Source organism: Heloderma suspectum, chromosome 4, assembly GCF_057233095.1.
Source record: "Heloderma suspectum isolate Gila_16-S chromosome 4, 16-S_ref, whole genome shotgun sequence".
NCBI lineage: Eukaryota > Metazoa > Chordata > Lepidosauria > Squamata > Helodermatidae > Heloderma > Heloderma suspectum.
Window position 1 is genome coordinate 81,547,696 of NC_139461.1, and position 21,022 is coordinate 81,568,717.

Here is a 21,022-nt window from a genome sequence, read left to right on the forward strand (position 1 = left end):
CTCAGGATTGAGCCCTGCAGTACCCCGCTCGTTACGTCTCCCCAGTTTGAGAAGATCCCATTGATAAGCAGTCTCTGAGTCTGTAGCCAGCTGTGGGTCCACCTGATCGTTGTTTCATCTAGCCCACTTTGAGCTAGTTTGCTCATCAGGATATCATGGGGCACTTGGTTGAAAGCTTTGCTGAAGTCGAGATATATGATGTCTACAGCATTCCCACGGTCCACAAGGGAGGTTACCTGATCAAAAAATGAGATCAGATTCATCTGGCAGGATTTGTTCTTGACAAATCCATGTTGTCTTGGAGTAATCACTGCATTGTTTTCAAGGTGCTTCCAGATGGATTGCTTTATCATCTGCTCCAGAATTTTCCCCGGGATTGATGTCAGACTGACTGGTTTGTAGTTCCCAGGTTCTTCCTTTTTGAAGATAGGGACAACATTAGCCCTCCTCCCGTCATCTGGCACTTCACCCGTCCTCCATGATTTCTCAAAGATAATAGACAGTGGTTCTGAGAGTTCTTCTGTCAGTTCCTTTATTACTTTAGAATACAGTTCCTCTGGCCCTGGGGATTTGAACTCATTCAAAGTCATTAAGTGTTCCTTGGCCGTATGCCTATCAATCTCAAGCTGCAATCCTGCCCCTTCAACCTGTACTTTGCTTTTGCCAGGGGGGGGGGGTCATAGACCCTCTTTCAGGAGAAGACCTGAGCCGAAGAAGGAATCGAGCACTTCTGCGTTTTCTTTGCCTTCTGTTATTTTGCCATCCTTATTTAATAGTTGAACCACCACTTATGAACTCTTCACCACTGTTTGAATGCTCTGCTTGAAATCTGCACAATTTTATCCTCTATGTTACTGCTTTGCCATGACATTTGCATATGTTTGCTGATCACACTGCTCTGTAACGATATGTATATCTGACAGCTAGCCACGGAGGGAAGCGACAAGCAGGAAGGGGAGGAGGGAGCCAAAAGCAGCTGGAGGGAAGGTGCTTTGCCAGTGGGTGTTCTTACTTCAGTGTAAAGTGAAGCAACGAAATGGAGGATGAAATTGACTAAGCCATTGACAAAAGACGGATGTGTCACGTTTTCCTTGGGCTCCCTCTTTCCTGATGCACTCACACACACAGATAAAACGGCTTCAGTCTCAGGCTTTTAATTTATTATCAACAGGTTCATCAGAGAGGCAAATCCTCGTGGACTCTCAGGCTACAAAGGAATGCCTCCAGGGGATTCAAATGGGAACACCAACCTTGCCTACAGTTTGAAGTGAGGCTTGCTGGCTAAGACCAACTTAGGGAGGGATGTCCCGCCTTTCCAGTGATGCTTCCGTACATCGCCTCTGACACATCGCTAACTGGTTCGACCGTCTGAGCTCCGCCCCTGACATTTCCCTCTTAGCTCTGCACCGTAGTCTAGCATCTCTTAGGTCACAGCCCCCACTCTCCTCCTCCTCCTCCCGGCTTCTCACAGAGGAGGGCAAGGGGGTGGGCTTCAGGCCTGGCCATCTGGTAGTTAGTAACCTGAGAAGCACACCTACCCAAAATGCATCCCCCAGTTCTAGCTGTTCCTCTTCTGAATCTGAGCTGCTAACTATCTCCCTGCGCTCAAAATCAGTCTTGACAGGATGTCAGTATAAGGTGGGTAGTCAAACAACCAAAGGAAGAGGGGCCAACCAAGGGCAAGATAGATGGATGATATTCTGGAGGTGACGGACTCGACCTTGGGGGAGCTGGGGGTGGTGACAGCTGACAGGAAGCTCTGGCGTGGGCTGGTCCATGAAGTCATGAAGAATCGGAAGCGACTGACCGAATAAACAACAAACCCTTTGGCAACAGCAAAATTTCCTGAAAAAGTGTTTTTTGTTTTTAAACTGCGAACATGTTCCTGCGTTCATTAGGGCTCTGAAAATTCATTCTGTTTCATGATATGATGTGGGATGGGGGGAGTTTCCCTCCATAGCTGGCAACCCCAGCAGAACAACTGCAGAAAGGGTGCTGATGGAGGGACCAAGGCAACACGGAATTCTGCTGCAAAGGCACCTTGGATATGTGCCGATGTTGGTGGGAGGACTGAGGGGGAACATGGGGGTGATCAGGCCACAACAAGCCCAGTCGTTTGTTGGGAGTACTGTTTGTTGTTCACCTAACAACCAACCCATGGTCCCTTATTAGCAGGATGGCTTAGTGTGACATGCAAACCTACCCATGCTATCCTTCCGTTACATGTGGAGCCTCCCATACTACGATTTTTTCTCAGTATGCAAGGTAAGTGAACAAATAAAAAGAGACTCCTTTTAGAACATAAGCCTAATATTTAACCATGCAGTGGATTATTGCCTAGTGAAGACTTTTGGAGAGCCAAATTCTGTTCGTATTCAGGAGATGCTTTTATCAAACACTATGTGGGGCTACTGAAGAGATACAGTAAATAGAAATATATTGATGAGTCTTTATATCGGAACAGTATAAACATTTTGTTGGATATTTGTGTAAGTTGAATAGTGTTAGCACATATTCTTTTTAGAATTACATTAAATCTGTAAAATGGATTAAAAAATAAATGCTGAACACCTGTTTATGTTTTAGGTAAAAACAATTAAAACAGTCCCAATATTCCATGGAAGTATAAGAAAATTTTTTCTATATGGAGATCATGATGGAGATGTGTATGCTACTGGAGGAGATGTTCAGATAGCTTTGGTAAGTGAATAGTTTGTTTTAAATTGATCCATTGATATAATCAGATTCAGATCTATTTAGATTAGGTATAATCATTTCTGTAAATGGGTCTTTAAGGATGAAATGTAAATGGGTCGTTCTGTAAATGGGTCTTTAAGGGCTGCAGGAAGCCCAGGGGGCTGCCCTTTATCCTTCTGATTGGCTGTGAGCTCACCAGGTGCTTCTGAGAGCTCCAACTGAATTGGGGGTGTGTGGCCTGAGTACTCCCAGCAGCTGAGTGGGCGGGAAGCTTCAGAGCGAGCGGACAAGGGGAGCAAACAGGAGTTGGCCAGGGGAGTTCGGCAGGGGAGGTCAAGGGGGAGGCCCCTAACATTTTTTTTTCATTTTTTATTTTATTTTTAACTAACTTTTTTCCATTTATTTGTCTTGTAACACACACTTTCACAACACACAAGTGGGACTCTGCTTTTAACCTCTACTGAGTAGAGGAGCAGGCACAGGCTAGTCTAGCACAGTCACAAAGCTAGACACAAAAAGGGAAAAGAGGCAATGGAAGGACAGGACTCTCCAGTGGTGGTGACCTGCAAGGTGTGTGCCATGTTTGTTTTCTTGCCTGAGAACAACATGGCCTACACCTGCAACAAGTGCAAGTTGATCACGCTGCTGGAAGAAAAAGTAAGTGGACTGGAGCGGCGACTGTCGACCCTCCGGGGAATAAGAAAACACGAAGAGTTCTTGGACAGAATGGGGGAACTACAGCAGCAGAGGGAAGACCAGAAGCTTGAAGAGCAACAGCAAGATGAGGCAGTGGGAAATGCTGAGGTGAAGAAAAATGGAGTAGATGATACTCCTTGGAAAAGGGTGACAGGAGAAGAAGAACTAGATGCCACTCTGCATCAGTGGAAGCAGTGGAACTGTGGAACCGATTCCAGGTACTTGCGGATGAGACTGGAGGACAGCCTGCAGAGGAAGAATCACAGGGGAACCTACATGAGAGGGAGCAAGAGGCTGAAGGTCAGTCAAACAGAGGCGATGAAACCCAAGCCTACAACAAGAAGAAGAGAAGAGTGGTAGTAGTGGGAGACTCCTTGCTGCGTGGGATCAAGACCCAAGTATGTCACGAAGACCCGTGGACTCGCCAGGTATGTTGTCTCCCGGGAGGACGAATTAGAGACGTGACTGAAAGGTTGCCTGCACTCATAAAGCCCACTGACAGGTATCCCTTTCTTCTCATCCATGTGGGAACAAATGGATGTTCTCCGCCAAGCAGAGCTATGAAGAAATAACATCAGACTTTGAAGCTCTGGGAAGGAAACTCAAGAACTTTGGGGCCCAGATAGTTTTCTCATCCATCCTTCCAGTAGTTAGAAAGGGATAGAAAGGGAACGAAAAATACTCCGGGTGAATGGCTACGAAGGTGGTGCCGACGAGAGAGATTTGGATTCTGGGACCACAGGCTATACTTCCTGGAAGATGGGCTGCTGGCAAGGGACGGGTTGCACCTCACAAAGGCTGGGAAGAATGTGTTTGGCCACAGCATGAAGAACTTCATCAGGAGGGCTTTAAACTGAATCCTACGAGGAAGGGAGATGTAATGTTGGGGGTAACAATGGACATAGGCGCATGCACTGCAACGGAGAGAACAGCTCTGATAGCGCCCAATAATAGTCTTCAGACACATGTAGGAAGAAACCCAGACTATGAAGCACATGGTCTTCGATGTCTATATACTAATGCCCAGAGTATGGGAAACAAACAGAACTTGAACTCTTAATAGAGGAGGGAAATTATGACTTGATAGGTATAACTGAGACTTGGTGGGATGACTCTCATGACTGGAATACAGCAATTGAAGGATATAACTTGTACAAAAAGAACAGGAGGAACAGAAAGGGAGGTGGGGTTGCACTGTATGTGAAAAATACGTATCTCTGCACAGAAATACAGGAGGTTGAGCTTGGTAGCCCCATCGAGAGCATCTGGATCAAAATAAATGGAGCAAAGAATAAAAGGAACCTGGTGGTCGGAGTCTACTACCGGCCACCCAACCAAGGAGAAGACGAGGATGAAACTTTTGAAAAGCAAATAGCCAATGTTTTAAGGAAGCATGATGTAGTAGTAATGGGGGACTTCAATTTCCCCGATATTTTTTGGGAGACAAATTCTGCAAAACATGGCCCCTCCAGGAAATTCCTGACTTGTGTGGCAGATAACTTCCTCCTACAGAAAGTAGAGGAAGGAACTAGAGGATCGGCTATCCTTGACTTGATCCTAACCAACAGAGATGACTTAGTGGATAAAGCAGCAGTTACAGGAACTCTGGGGGAAAGCGAACATGTTGCACTTGAGTTCTTGGTTCTAAAGGAAGCAAAAGCCGAGTGTAGTCAAACGCGTACCCTGGATTTTAGGAAAGCTGATTTTAATAAACTCAGAACAATGATCAGTAAGGTCCCATGGCAAGCGACGCTAACGAGAAAAGGAGTCCAAGATGGGTGGGAGCTTTTAAAAAAGGAAATTCTCAAGGCACAATCACAAACAATTCCAACAAGAAGAAAAGGTGGAAGACAACAGAAGAAGCCAATGTGGCTTCACAAAAAGCTGAAACCTGACTTGAAAACAAAAAAGGACACATACAGGAAGTGGAAAGAAGGCCAAGTAACAAAGGAAGAGTTCAGGCAGGTAGCACAGAATTACAGGGATGGTGGCAGGAAGGCTAAAGCTGAGAACGAGCTGAGGTTAGCGAGGGATGCTAAAAACAACAAAGGCTTTCTTCAGCTACATGCATAGTAAAAGGCAGAGGAAAGAAATGGTTGTTCAGCTATTAAATAAGGATGGCAAAACGATAACAGATGACAAAGAAAAGGCAGAGGTTCTCAATTCCTACTTTGGCTCAGTCTTCTCCCAAAAGAGGGTCTATGACCCCCCTGGCAAAGGCGAAGTACAGGCTGAAGGGGCAGGATTGCAGCTTGAGATTGATAGGCATATGGTCAAGGAACACCTAATTACTTTGAATGAGTTCAAATCTCCAGGGCCAGATAAACTGCATCCTAGAGTAATAAAGGAACTCATGGAGTAATAAAGAGAAATCATGGAGGACGAGGGAAGTGCCAGATGACTGGAGGAGGGCTAACGTTGTCCCTATCTTCAAAAAGGGTAAAAAGGAGGAACCTGGGAACTATAGACCAGTCAGTCTGACATCAATCCCAGGGAAAATTCTGGAGCAGATGATAAAGCAATCCATCTGGAAGCACCTTGAAAACAATGCCGTGATTACTCGAAGCCAACATGGATTTGTCAAAAACAAGTCCTGCCAGACAAATCTGATCTCATTTTTTGATCAAGTCACCTCCCTTGTAGACCGTGGGAATGCTGTAGACATATACGTCGACTTCAGCAAAGCTTTCGACAAAGTGCCCCATGATATCCTGATGAGCAAACTAGCTGAAAGTGGGCTAGATGAAACAACGATCCAATGGATCCACAGTTGGCTACAGAATCGGACTCAAAGAGTGCTTCTCAATGGGACCTTCTCAAACTGGGGAGAGGTAACAAGTGGGGTACCGCAGGGCTCAGTCCTGGGCCCAGTGCTCTTCAACATTTTTATTAATAACTTGGAGGAGGAGGTGCAGGGAATGCTGATCAAATTTGCAGATGACACCAAATTGGGTGGGATAGCTAATACTTTGGAAGACAGAAACAAAATTCAAAGTGATCTGGATAGACTGGAGCGCTGGGCAGAAAACAACAGAATGACATTTAATAGGGATAAATGCCAAGTTTTGCACCTAGGAAAAAGAAACCAAATGCGCAGTTACAAGATGGGGGATATGTGGCTCAACAACACTACAAGCGAGGAAGATCTTGGAATTGTTGTCGATCACAAGCTGAATATGAGCCAACAATGTGATGTGGCTGCAAAAAAGGCCAATGCTCTTTTGGGTTGCATTAATAGAAGCATAGCTTCCAAATCCTGGGAAGTACTAGTTCCCCTCTACTCAGCACTGGTTAGGCCTCATCTGGAGTACTGTGTCCAGTTCTGGGCACCACACTTGAAGAAGGATGCAGACAAACTGGAGAGGATTCAGAGGAGGGCAACAAAGATGATCAGGGGACTGGAAACAAAGCCCTATGAAGAGAGACTGAAAGAAATGGGCATGTTTAGCCTTGAGAAGAGAAGACTGAGGGGAGATATGATAGCACTCTTCTTGAAAGGTTGTCACAGAGAAGAAGGCCAGGATCTCTTCTTGATCATCCCAGAGTGCAGGACATGGAATAATGGGCTCAAGTGACAGGAAGCCAGATTCCGGCTGAACATTAGGGAAAACGTCCTGACTGTTAGAGCAATACGACAATGGAACCAATTACCTAGGGAGGTGATGGGCTCTCCCACACTGGAGGCCTTCAAGACGAGGCTGGACAGCCATCTGTCAGGGATGCTGTGACTTGGATTCCTGCATTGAGCAGGGGGTTGGACTCGATGGCCTTGTAGGCCCCTTCCAGCCCTACTATTCTATGATTCTATGAAAACACCATGGCTGTCTTTCTAACCAGAAGTAACGATATGCAACTGAAACTGATTTGAACTGTGCATTGTTGATGTCAATATATTTTTAAAAATCTGGATCGTCAACAACAGTGATAAACGTTGTTACAAGAACTATGCAGATGTTCAAATCCTGCAAATGGTATGGGTTAAGGCTCAAGCAGCCCACCCTCCTGATAATTTGGATTTCAGGTTAGCATAGTGACATATATACATAGAGCCCAATGTACGCAGGACCTGTCTCCATGATCCAAGCAGATTTTGTGGGGTACAGATAAGGCCCCATGTCTCAGCTCTACTGACCTAGATAACGGGTGGGGAACCTCTGGCCTGGGGCTGAAATTTGGCTCTCCGGGGTTCCCTGGATAGCCACACAACCCTTCCCCTGGCCCCATCACCTTTCCCTCAGTCACTGTTATTTCAGTGGTTTCCCAGTTTTTGTGCAGCATTTCCCCATTCAAAAAGGTTGAAATGCTTCACCTAAGGCTTAGTTACTGGCAGTAAAAGCTTTAAGCTTAAATGTGCTTGTAGTTTTTGTGTTTGGGGCCCAGCCCCTTTTGCCTTTGGTGTCACCCCCTTTGACTTCAGCCTGGGCCACCACTGGACTGCGGCCCTTGAGAGTTTCCCCAAAATTGAACCCTGTCCTTGGGTTGAAAAATGTTCCCTGTCCCTGCTGTACATGGATGAAATGCAACCTGCAAATATGGGGTGGTGTGAGCCAGTGCAATATTAATCACCCAGACATATGAGATTAGAATGTCTGCATAAGGCACAGATTTCAACTAAAAGGGGTTAGTAGTTCTGATGAAATCAAAAATATTTAAAGGTACCTTTTCCTTCTAATAATGTATGATAGCTTTATTTGTTGAATTATCTTACATTTGAAAGAGGAACTTTTCCTTTCTCGTGAATATTTTAATTGAGGTGTCACATTGCTCAGTAATCCATTTTTTTAAATCAGGTTGCAATCATAATTTATAGCATGGAAACATTGGAGGAAATAGGGAAACAGCAGCTTGGAAACAACAATCTAGATAAGGATTTCTGGAGAGGAGAGAAATTAAAGCCACTCCTCCTCCAGGCTAGTGATTCTGATCAGGATCCGGGGATTCTGATTGGGGGGCAGCGGCAGGGAGCTTTAACATTGCCCCATCCCAGTTATCCCAGTGCAGGGAAGATCACTGTTTTTCTTCTGTTTCAGGGTGTGTGAGGAGAGTCAACCTTATGCGCCCTGTTTCCCAGCAGAGTGAGGCTCCCACCAGCCCACCAAACATCTTTTCTCCTACTATTTGAGAGAAAAGAAGAAATACCTCTTTTAAGATGGCCCCTGCCATCTGAAATCTTTATAACTGTAATAAAACTAACACTGTTTTAAGAAATGTGCTGTCCAGTTAATAGGGGATACCTTTTTAATTAATGGAAGAGTTTTTAATTGATTATTCTAACTGATTAATTGACTTATTAAACTCTGTAGCCCTGATTTAAATTATATAAATGTAGAAGTCAGAAAGTTAATTAATAGTAGAGTGTGAACCAATTAGAAATTATGTTATATACATTGCCACAATGTACATCTCAAGAACCCTGTTAATTAGGAGAGATAGTTTGCTTCGAAGCTAGATAAATTTGCTTTGTTTGCCATGTTTCATTATATTTATGTTTGACTTAATTATCTTGATGTACAGATTGTGTATATGCGTGTATACACACTCACGCCACACACAATGTAATTCCATGTTTCCTTGCTTCCTTGTTAAAAGGCAAATATTAACAGTTTATTTTTTTAGGAACCTCAGGAACTGTATGCAGAATCAAAGATTATTCCAATATGCAAACTTGATCGTTCAGTGTCTGACACAGCAGTGAAAAAATACATTGAGGAGGAAATGGCCAGGTAAGTTTATATGGGTCAATGAAAAATTAATTGTTAATTAATTGTTAATTCAGAAATCTGCAGGCTATTAATTTTTAAAGAAATTCTGTTTCCTTTACTTCAAAAGGAAAGGAAAATATTAGATTCTCACCCAATTAAAGAAGTCATAGTAAATTTAATGTATGAGTTTTAATTCACTAATCAATCAATTAATGGATTAATTGTGCATATATTTACATATGAATTAAACAATAGTTTTGAAGGAAAAAAATCCTTCATTTTTTCAGTTGTTGTATCAGGTATTTGTTGCAGCAACACCGTCTTAGAAATAGTTTTTCCTGTTGTGTGAATTAACTTTAAAAAACAATAATTAAAATTATTAATAAGCTGACCAATAACTGAAGTTCTCTGGGTAGTATACAAAACATTAAAAACATAAAATACAAACATTAAAACAAAGAATAAAAACAGTGCAGAATAAAACCAAGATAACCAGCAACAAAGAATAAAACCATTCTGGCACATAAAACCAAATTAAAACCAGCAGCAGAATAAAATACTGAAAGCACTAAAAAACAGTTCTTGAAAAGCATGGAGGAATGAAAAGGTCTTCACCTGGTGCCAAAAAGATCATAACGTAGGTGCCAGGTGAGCCTCTCTGGGAGGGCATTCCACAAATGGGGTGCCGCCACTGAAAAGGCCCTCTATCTCACCTCATTTGGTGGGGGCACCTGGAAGGGGAGCTTGGGTGAAGATTTTAATGTCTGGGTGAGTAAATAAGGAAAAAAATCTTACCTGATTCATCAGGGATGCATTTTTCCTTGATCAAAATGGATATAATGAATGACTATAACTGATTTAATTGATCAACGTTTGTACCCCTAGGAAATGTAAACAATCACAACTTATTCTTTTATTAGACTTCCTGAAACGTTGGCAGTAACATGGCCTGAAGGAGATGAATTGTTACCAAATGAAACCAAGCTTGCAGGAGCTACTATAGGTATGTGTTTATTCCAGATATAGTTTATTTTAAAGCCCTATTCAAGTATTATTTGTACCACTTACCCAAACACATGAGTGAAGGGTGGAGCCAGCTGAGTAGCTTTGCCACTGATGTTGCATACATCAGAAATGATGTCAGAAATGATACATTGTGAATGTCTGCAGCGAGGGAGCGAATATGGTTTTGGGCACAGAGTTCTCCGCACAACTCAGAACCCCAGTAGCACAGGGTTCTGGGTTGCATGGAGGCCTTCAGATGTACAGCTGTAGGCATGAGGGCCCCCTCTGCAGACGTTTGCGCTGTACTCACAGACATCAGGGGAAGGAGCTATGTGATGTGCATGACATTTGGGATGGAGCTACTCAGTGATGCTTTGCTCATGTGTTCAGGTAAGTGGTGTAAATAATGTCTGAGTAGCACTATGCATATTGATTGATTGGCTACTGAGCTTTGGATTTTGAAATGTACCAAATATTAGATGTTTTAAATACATTTTGCTCACTTTGCTTTTTCACAGGAGCACTAAGAATTGAAATACTGAATAAAAAGGGGGAGGCTATGCAAAAGCTTCCTGGTTCAAGTCATGGAGGATCAAAGAAATTGCTTGTGGAACTTAAGATTATTTCGCATTGTAAGAATATAATTTTTTTCCTCTATATTATTTAAACATTTTATTATTAAAGTGCACTGAAATTGGATACTCCAGTTCTAGCCATTATGACAGCACAATAAATCGTATGTCCTAAACATTTAAATTTAAGTTCTTCTTTTAATACATTACTCTCTTGAGGGTATATAAATGTATATAATCCTTTGATTATATTATTATGGGCAGATTGAGTACTGCCCATAATAAGTCCAGATATTGTGACTTTGGCAATAGATGTGGGAATCCCATGGAACTGGTTTGTGTGAAACGCCCAAAACAGAAGAGATTCTGCTGCTATCATGGCTTCAGCAAACTGGAATTTTAGATCCTGTACTTGGTCCTTGGTTTATTGGTCCTTTTGACGTCAACCATTTCTGTGAAATATCAATTGCTTGTCAAGTCCTCAGCCTCCATTTTCTGGGGAAGAACCAACTCTAGCAGTGGCAGAGAACTCAACCAACAATGGATTGAACAATTTGTAGCAAACGCCATGAACAGGCAAAATATCGAAATCAACAGAGCATTCTGTGAAGAAAGGACTGAGGCAAAGAAGAGCAAGCCAAACTGAGGAGCAGTGGGGTGGAGACTGGAGAAAGGCAGATAAGCTAGGGGATAGGTCTAGCTTCCCTAAATGGTGAATTGCTCACACTTAAACAATAGCAGGCCCTGGAAACTCTTAAGGAGGAGGTAGGATATGGCTGCTTGTTCCGTTACCTGACTTTCTTGCTAAGTGGACTTTTCCCACTTCTGAAGTGCCTGCAGTTCCACAGACCCCACACCATCTGATCTGCTATCCTACTGGCACAGTGAAAGTCTAATTTCCCAGGGTGAGCCCTGTAGAACCTGGCACCATTGAGTGATTGCACAGTCACACAGTCATTTTCATTGAAGAAAATGGTTGGCTGAGTCCAAGTAATAAACTGTTGTTCATTCTGGAAGTTCTGTAGCTGAAAAACACAGATTTGCAAGACCAGTTTCTCCAAGGGGTGTTTTTTTGCTAATCTGTATAGAATTATAAGGGGTCTAGTGAAGCATCCAGTAGCAAGGGAGCATTGGTGTTTCCCCAGGGATTCATAATTCCACTTGATCTATGAGCCAGGGCAAATTGGATGTGGTTATTGGGGAGATGTCAAGATTCAATATAGACATTTTGGGTGTCAGTAAACTGAAATGGACTGGAATGGGCCACTTCACATCAAATGGCCACCAGATCTACTACTGTGGACAAGAGGACCACAGAAGAAATGGAGTAGCCTTCATAATTAATAATAAAGTGGCTAAAGCAGTGCTTGGATACAATCCAAAAAATGACAGAATGATCTCAATTTGAATTCAGGGTAAGCCATTTAACATCACAGTGATCCAAATATACGCCCCAACCACAGATGCTGAAGAAGCAGAAGTAGATCAGTTCTGTGAGGATCTGCAGCACCTACTGGATAGTACGCCAAACAAAGATGTTATTTTCATTACAGGAGACTGGAATGCTAAGGTGGGTAGTCAAATGACACCTGGAATTACAGGCAAGCATGGTCTGGGAGATCAAAATGAAGCAGGACATAGGCTGATAGAATTTTGCCAAGACAACTCACTGTGCATAACAAACACTCTCTTCCAACAAGCTAAGAGACGACTTTATACATGGACTTCACCAGACGGTCGACACCGAAATGAGATTGACTACATCCTTTGTAGCCAAAGGTGGCAGACATCTATGCAGTTGGTAAATACAAGACCTGGAGCTGATTGTAGTTCAGATCACGAAGTTCTTACTGCACAATTTAGAATCAGACTAAAGAGAATAGGGAAGACCCACAGATCAGTTAGATATGAGCTCACGAATATTCCTCATGAATATGCAGTGGAGGTGAAGAATAGATTTAAGGGACTAGATTTAGTAGATAGGGTCCCGGAAGAACTATGGACAGAAGTTCGCAACATTGTTCAGGAGGCGGCAACAAAAAAAGTCCCAAAGAAAAAGAAAACCAAGAAGGCAAGATGGCTGTCTGCTGAGACACTGGAAGCAGCCCAAGAAAGAAGGAAAGCAAAAGGCAACAGTGATAGGGGGAGATATGCCCAATTAAATGCAAAATTCCAGAGGTTAGCCAGAAGAGAGAAGGAATTATTTTTAAACAAGCAATGCACGGAAGTAGAAGAAGAGAATAGAATAGGAAGGACAAGAGACCTCTTCCAGAAAATTAGAAACATCGGAGGTAAATTCCAGGCAAAAATGGGTATGATCAAAAACCAAGATGGCAAGGACCTAACAGAAGCAGAAGAGATCAAGAAAAGGTGGCAAGAATATACGGAAGATCTGGATAGGAAGGATAATAATATTGGGGGTAGATTTGACGGTGTGGTCAGTGAGCTAGAGCCAGACATCCTGAAGAGGGAGGTTGAATGGACCTTAAGAAGCATTGCTAATAACAAGGCAGCAGGAGATGACGGTATCCCAGCTGAACTGTTTAAAATCTTGCAAGATGATGCTGTCAAGGTGATGCATGCCATATGCCAGCAAATTTGGAAAACACAAGAATGGCCAACAGATTGGAAAAAATCAACTTATATCCCCATACCAAAAAAGTATGAAATCAGCTTATATCCCATACCAAAAAAGTACACCAAAGAATGTTCAGGCTATCGAACAGTGGCACTTATTTCACATGCCAGTAAGGTAATGCTCAAGATCTTGCAAGGTAGACTCCAGCAATTCATGGAACGAGAATTGCCAGATGTACAAGCTGGGTTTAGAAAAGTCAGGGGAACTAGAGACCAAATGCCAATATCCGCTGGATAATGGAGAAAGCCAGGGAGTTTCAGAAAAACATCTATTGCTGTTTCATTGACTATTCTAAAGCCTTTGACTGTGTGGATCATAACAAATTGTAGCAAGTTCTTGGTGGGCTGGGGATACCAAGTCATCTTGTCTGCCTCCTGAGGAATCTGAGGAACGACCAAGTAGCAACGGTAAGAACAGACCATGGAACAATGGACTGGTTTAAGATTGGGAAAGGAGTACGGCAGGGTTGTATACTCTCACCCTACCTATTCAACCTGTACGCAGAACACATCATGCGACGTGCTGGGCTTGATGAAGACAAGGCTGGAGTTAAAATCGCTGGAAGACATTAACAATCTCCGATATGCAGATGATACGACTTTGATGGCTGAAAGCGAGGAGCAGCTGAGGAACCTCATGACAAAGGTGAAAGAAGAAAGTGCAAAAGCTGGGTTGCAGTTAAACCTCAAAAAAACCAAGATTATGGCAACCGGCTTGATTGATAACTGGCAAATAGAGGGAGAAAACGTGGAGGCAGTGACAGACTTTGTCTTTCTAGGCGCGAAGATTATTGCAGACGCTGACTGCAGCCAGGAAATCAGAAGACGTTTACTTCTTGGGAGGCCAGCAATGACAAATCTTGATAAAATAGTGAAGAGCAGAGACATCTCACTGACAACAAAGGTCCGCATAGTTAAAGCAATGGTATTCCCCGTAGTAACCTATGGCTGCAAGAGCTGGACCATTAGGAAGGCTGAGCGAAGGAAGATAGATGCTTTTGAACTGTGGTGCTGGAGGAAAATTCTGAGAGTGCCTTGGACTGCAAGAAGATGGAACCAGTCCATACTCCAGGAAATAAAGCCAGACTGCTCACTTTGAGGGAATGATCTTAAAGGCAAAACCGAAGTACTTTGGCCACATCATGAGAAGACAGGATACCCTGGAGAAGATGCTGATGCTAGGGAAAGTGGAAGGCCAAAGGAAGAGGGGCCGACCAAGGGCAAGATGGATGGATGATCTTCTGGAGGTGATGGACTCGACCTTGGGGGAGCTGGGGGTGGCGACGGCCAACAGGAAGCTGTGGTGTGGGCTGGTCCATGAAGTCACGAAGAGTCGGAAGTGACTGACGAAATAAACAAGAAAAAGTGGAGAACCTTTTAATACCAGTACCGAAGTTATTCCCTCCTTTCTTCCCCAGCTCTTTATTTGGAGCTGGAGAGGGAGATGGAGATCATCCCCATAATATTATTCGACTCTGGAAGCCCAGCACAACTGTAAGGATGATCCTCTCCACCCTGCTCCAATTCCAAAGTTGGAATGGAGGGGGCAGCAGGAGATTGTTCCTGACCTTGTGTGGAGGCACAGCACCAGATCAGGGAGAAGAGGAGGGCAGGATCCTGACAACCACTATTTATTTACTTGGCTACTAAGGCCAGCCAAAAATAGTGAACTAGTGAATATTTCATGCCAAGTGCCCACATTTTTAATCATTTTGATTTTCAGTGGTAGTGATTTAAGTCAATGTTTTTCCCCGTTGATATCAATGGGTCTTTATACTATAAATGTTGAATTTGCTTGGATCATGCCCACATTGTTTTATTATTCTCGATTCATCTTCACCTATCTGCAAAGGGAGAAATTAAATTTTGCAATAACGGGAGCAAAAATGTTAATTGCCACTAAATGGAATTCACCCAATGTACCCACAGAAAAAGAGTGGTTTAACGAGACCTTGCATCCAGCAGTATTGGCAAAACTCACAGAATTTGTTCATTTACATGAAGAAAGTCAGAGAAAAGAAAATTTTGAGAGATTGTAGACTTCTTTCATTGAGTCCTGCCCCCTGTATAGGGATCCAAGAGACAGAGAGATTCTTGGAACCCTTGCAAACGTATGGATTTAGGAATGCCCTTGCAGAAAGGGTTCACTTTCTTTTGAGTGACGCATAAAGTGGGTCTCTTTGCCTTGGCCCCCCAAAAGATCAGAAATATAGAATTAAACAAAATTGCTATAAACTGTCTTGGTGATTCGGAGTGTTACGTTAAAGCCGAGTTTGCCCATGGTACCTCATAATTCATCTGTATTATTTCATAATGTTGAAATGTTTGTATTTCTGTATATTCTTTTCCTTTGCCGTGGCCTTTGGCCAGTACAATAAACTTTGAGATTGCTTTCTTATATGTGTCAAAAAAAATTACATATATAAATCTCAGTGCATATAATGCTTTTTCATTCCTCTCATAAAAAAGATAAAAATGGGTTTATAAGATCTATAAATTGTGAATTGAAGTTATAAAATATTATTACTGTATATTTATTTATATATTTATATGTTCATTTGTATGCCACCTTTTAGGACATAGTCCTGTCAAGGCAGCTCACATAGTCAAAATTTAAAATACAAGATAAAAAATATAAAGACAAATAATCCTACAAACAAATTTACAACAGGAAAAAACCTATCTAAAAATACAAATTACTTCACAGTATACAATTATTTAAAAATACAGGCGGGGAAAAATGAAATGTATAGTGGATTCAAGGAAAACCTGAAAAAGACGTGTTTTTAAAACTTCTTTAAGAGTTTGTAGGGTCGATGCCAACCACACCTCAGTGGGCAGAGAATTCCAGAGCCTGGGGACCCCTACTGAAAGGGCTCTCTCTAGTGCCCACCAAATTGATCTTGCAGGTGGCTCTACAAGTAGGTTCTCTAAGGCAGATCTTACTGCCCATGCAGATTCATATGAGTGCAGACAGCCCTACAGGTAACCTTGTTCCAAACTATTAAGGGTAGCCTTCCCCAACTTCGTGTCCTCCAGATGTGTTGGACTACAACTCTCATCATCCCCTAGCTAGCATAATCATGATGGGAGTGGTAGTTCAATATATCTGGAAAGGGACAGATAATTTATCTATATTTCTATATACAGGATGATTCCTGTATATAGAAATATAGATAGATAAAGTAAATATATAGTCATTGATGTTATCTAATGGATGGCTTATTGTTTGTATACCTTGTAAGTTTATGGTAAATACAAAGTTAAAAAGTAAATTCTGCAGAAAATAATCTGCAGAAAATAATCCAAAACAAACCACATAATTCTAACTATTGGTCTAATTTATTCTGCCTACTGATTGTGGAATTCTCTGCACAATGATACTCTTTCCTATACTCTGTTGAAAATTGTCACTTTTAAATGTTTACTAATGATGGTCCCTAACGATGATGATCTGTTTAACAAGGCAACGCTGAATATTTTAAATCCGTTAAATTACTGCACTGTCCTTAAGAAAACAATGTGTCGTAAATCAGTCTGCTATATTATTTACCTGAATTATAATGTGTTTAGAGAGATTCTGTCTCCATTTTTATTATAATCTTTTTTTTTCTTAACTTTTTTAAGCACCTAGTGGAAATAAGGAAATCATTTCTCATATCAGTCAGCATGGGGGTAAATGGCCTTACTGGTTCAAAAAAATGGGTGAGTGTTTTGCCTTAAATGTATCCTACAATTGATCAATATTGTGATTATTTCATTTTAAACTTTGTATCTGATTTTATGCAGAAAATATGAATAAACTTGGGACATACACTCTGAAACTTCAAGTGGTGTTGAATGAAAGCAATGCAGATACTTATGCAGGAAGATCTCTTCCATCTAAAACATTTAAATTTAATATAATAGGTAAGGTCATTTGTTGTGCTCTAAGCACTCAGTGCCTGTTCTTTGCATACACAATGTAGCCGTCATAGATTCATTAAAAGATTGTTTTGCTTATTAAAACTGGATTATATGTTGAAAGCATTTGTGAAAGTGTTAATAAAATATAAATGAGCTGAAACATTCAGGCTACATTCAAGTGGTCCTCCAAACTATGGTTTGGAGGGTCAGGAATGGGCTACAAATCTGAGTGCTCCCTCATCCTCCTTGTGTGCAAAGCTTAATATAATACTGGTCTGATCAAACTATAGTTTGCTGTACTATCTGAAAGAGAAATTATGGTTTAAGCAAGCCCTCCAAACCATAATTTGCCAGTTCGAATGTCATGGCAAATTAAAGTTTAATTAGATTAGGAAAGTAATGTATTAATCTGCTGAAGCCCTTCTCTATATTCCGCTATTTGTCTTCATGGTGTCTTTGCATCTCACATATGGGTTCTGCGCCTACACAGAGTTCTGTTGGAACTTTCTAGAGCTGTGACTTTTTGGTGAAAAGACCGCCCCCCTCCCCCGCATGCCTGCTTGGGGCAGCGCTCCCACCTTTCCCCATAGCTTCTCTTTGACTGCAACAGCATCAGTAGCATTGCTGAGAGTTTTCTCCACAATACAGTAAAGCAGCAAACTGAGCTTAAGTTAGTTTCTTTCTTTTCTTTCATTAAATGACCACTGACTGATGTACATAATCTCTGCCTTTTCTGTCTGGGTGAGGCTCATGTGGTAGAATCGTGCACACCTTGCCAAGGTTTTACCAAGCAAACACAACAAAATCTCTCTGGTTGCCTTCGAGTGGTACTTTGGCAGCATGCCCTACAGGCAACAGATTCAGTGAAGCAGTCAGAGTCCTGTCCATTCTCAGTTTGTTCAAAGCCATCTCTCATGATGGCCCTTACAACCTCGTCAACTTTGGCACGAACCCATTCGGGCCCGTCCCAGTTGATGATTCCTAACCCATGGTCAGCTCTCGCAGCAGGTCAAGCCAAACGCAACCCTCCACCAACATCTGGCCAGGCCATTGCAAAAGTGACTAAGTCTAAAGGCCCCTCACCAGACTGAAGAAAAAAGAAATTGAAAGCAACAGAAAGTGATTTATACCTTCCTACACCTACGCAGTCTCCAGTTCCTCAAGCAGATACTTTTGAACCCCAACAGGAACCGCCACAGCCACCACCACTGCTCCTCTCACCCATTCTGATGGTAGGGAAACTGCCACATGAGTCCTCAGTGGCTTTGGACGATGCCTGTCTGCTGGGCTCGACATCTGAAGGCAAGATAAGGGACTCTCACTGCCGCCCATTTCATGGTCAGAACTACCAATGCAATGTTCTGTGCCATCTCCTCCCAGTGCTGCCACCACCTGGAGTCTAGGAGGGGCTCACTCAACTTGTATTATTCCGGGGCTCCGACCATTTTTATTCAGACATAAAAGTATGTGGTTCATCCTGGAGAGAACCCCACATGGATAGGTATTCTCGCTCACCATCACGCTCCTGGAACAGAAGGTCCTCTCAGAGAAGGGACTCTCGGCCAAGCTGCTACAGAGAAAGGCTGTGGTATTTCAAGCCATATCCACCTCAGCCCCAGAACGATTCCCCTGGGTACAGAAGATCACACATTCATAGCAGTTATTCTGCATGAAAGCACCCATGTGTTTAGAGATCCAGTGATCTGATACACTAGTCAAAGACCCAGTAATGAACTTTATTCAGTCTAAAACCACCGGTCCTTCAGCCTTATGAGTTGTCCCCTCCTTCCTCAGGGCTGCCAGAGAATCCTGGAAGAACCCCTCCTCCAACATCTAAGGGGATGGAGAATCTGTACTGAGTTCAACTGGAGGGCTGTACTTTTCTTTTTCAACACTGTACTCCAACATCCATCATGGTATAGTCTGGCCATAACAAAGCATAATTGAAGCCTCATTCAGCACCAACCATTAGGAAGGTTGCAAGTTGGATGCAATTGGTCACAAGAACTACTCTGCTGTGGGCTTTGTGCTTTGCATTTCAAACTCGCTTCCTCAGCTGCCTTTTCAGGACTTCAGAACTTACATAAAACTGTTACCTGGTCACATCCCACAATGTTCATTAAATATTACTGCCCCGATGTTCATGCACAAAAAGTTGTCTCCTTCCAGATGGGCAGTGCTGGCTTTTATATTGATTTGACCACATGTTTCCCCCTCTTTTGGTAAGTCAGCTTGCTAATTACCCATATGTATGATGCACAGAGATCACGAAGGAGGACAGGTTGCTTACCTGTGACTGTAGTTCTTTGAGGAGTCATCTGTGCGTTCACACAGCCTACCCTCCTACCCCACAACAGGTATTGTAGTATGTTTTCACAGTTTCTCTCTATCTGGAGCTGTCACTTTGGCATCTTCAGAGAAACCAACGACAAAGGTGGGAGTGCCACCCTAGGCATGCACAGGGGACGGGGGCTGTTGGTCTTCCAGCCTAAAAGCCTGAGCTCTAGAAAGTTCCGACAGAGCTCTGTGCAGTTGTAGATCCCATATGTATGACTGCACAGGTGACCACTTGAAGAATTACAGTTACAAATAAGCAACCAGTCCTTCAGGTTAACAATGACCAACCGTAACCCAGCATAAGGACTAGTGGGTTGGACACACAACACTGCTATCCCAGCAAAAGCATTAGAAAAGCCCTTCGGTTGGGTTAATCATAATTAATTCAAAGCAGATATAATGTCTGTGATTGTGATTGCAAAAACAAACCGTATATAAAAGATACAGTGCTGAAGGGAGTGCACATTCATGTGGCCTATACCAGATCCCTTAACTGTGACTAATAGCTCAGCCTCATTAGGTCTGCACTGGGCCTCAGTGTCTCCATGGCAGTAATGGGACTGCAAACTCTCCCAGATCCAATTCTAGTTTTCAGTTTGCTGGACCACACCAGCTCATTCAATATAAGTTTTGATCCCTAAGAGTGTTTTTGACATAGCAATCAATCTTTTTCCTTTTATCATTACTTGAAATATTTTATGTGAATGAAGCAGAAGAGTGAAAGTATTTCCTGACCCAGCCATCAAGAAATACTCCTCACTTATGCATGGAAACAAAATATAACATTTGATCTTGTGCAAATTGAGAATTTAATTTCATTTCACAAATAAGAAGATCCATTGCTGAAAGGAGATGAAGGAATACTGACTAAAATCAAAACCTCTAAACAATTTCATTGAAAAAATGATATGCTCGTTAAAGATGTGAACCTTTTTTTTCTCTACCTCAGAGGGCAAGCCTCACAAGTTTTCAATAGGTCTTTTGGATCCTCCATTTCGGGTTGGGTATCCATTCAATATTCCTCTAGAAGTCCAGGATGAATTTGGTCATGCTACTCAACTGACAGATGATATTGTACCAATCCTTGAGGCTAGGTAATTCATCCTGATTATTTTTATAATGCTTTTTGAAAAGAGAATTCTGTTTGCTGTACTGACCCCAATCCAGTGAGTCCATAATGCACTAAAGGTGACACAGACACAGCTGGGAGCTTTTAACTTCATAAACTGGTGATCTGCCCCCTGTGTTGCCACAAAACTAGGAAATTCTCTCTTAAATTCTCCCACAGTTTGGTGGTTATATGGTACTAATTGGAGAAGAGCAGGACATTTGCTATCTGGGTCATAGCTGATGGTTTTTAGCCTCACAGAGTGAATAGAGTTCTTAAATTGTCTGACTTGTAAACACTGTTTCTTGGACATGGGAGGATGATAGCATGTGATGATGGGTGACTCCTCTCATCTGCTTCAA

At 42.4% G+C, this 21,022-nt stretch overlaps 1 protein-coding gene across 8 annotated transcripts in view; it reads left to right on the forward strand.

Annotated features, from left to right (window-relative positions):
* The window catches only part of SMCHD1 (structural maintenance of chromosomes flexible hinge domain containing 1), a 140,008-nt gene that overhangs the window by 53,674 nt on the left and 65,312 nt on the right, over window positions 1–21,022 (forward strand). For all 8 annotated transcript variants that reach the window (XR_014790144.1, XR_014790145.1, XM_084849781.1 and 5 more), the window contains exons 14-20: window positions 2,587–2,700; window positions 9,010–9,116; window positions 10,016–10,098; window positions 10,619–10,732; window positions 16,937–17,014; window positions 17,099–17,218; window positions 20,502–20,646. Coding sequence is in view for 6 of the 8 variants with exons in the window: in XM_084849781.1 (XP_084705907.1) it covers window positions 2,587–2,700; window positions 9,010–9,116; window positions 10,016–10,098; window positions 10,619–10,732; window positions 16,937–17,014; window positions 17,099–17,218; window positions 20,502–20,646 (761 nt within the window). In the remaining 2 variants the exon portion in view is untranslated. The remainder of the gene's footprint in view (window positions 1–2,586; window positions 2,701–9,009; window positions 9,117–10,015; window positions 10,099–10,618; window positions 10,733–16,936; window positions 17,015–17,098; window positions 17,219–20,501; window positions 20,647–21,022) is intronic.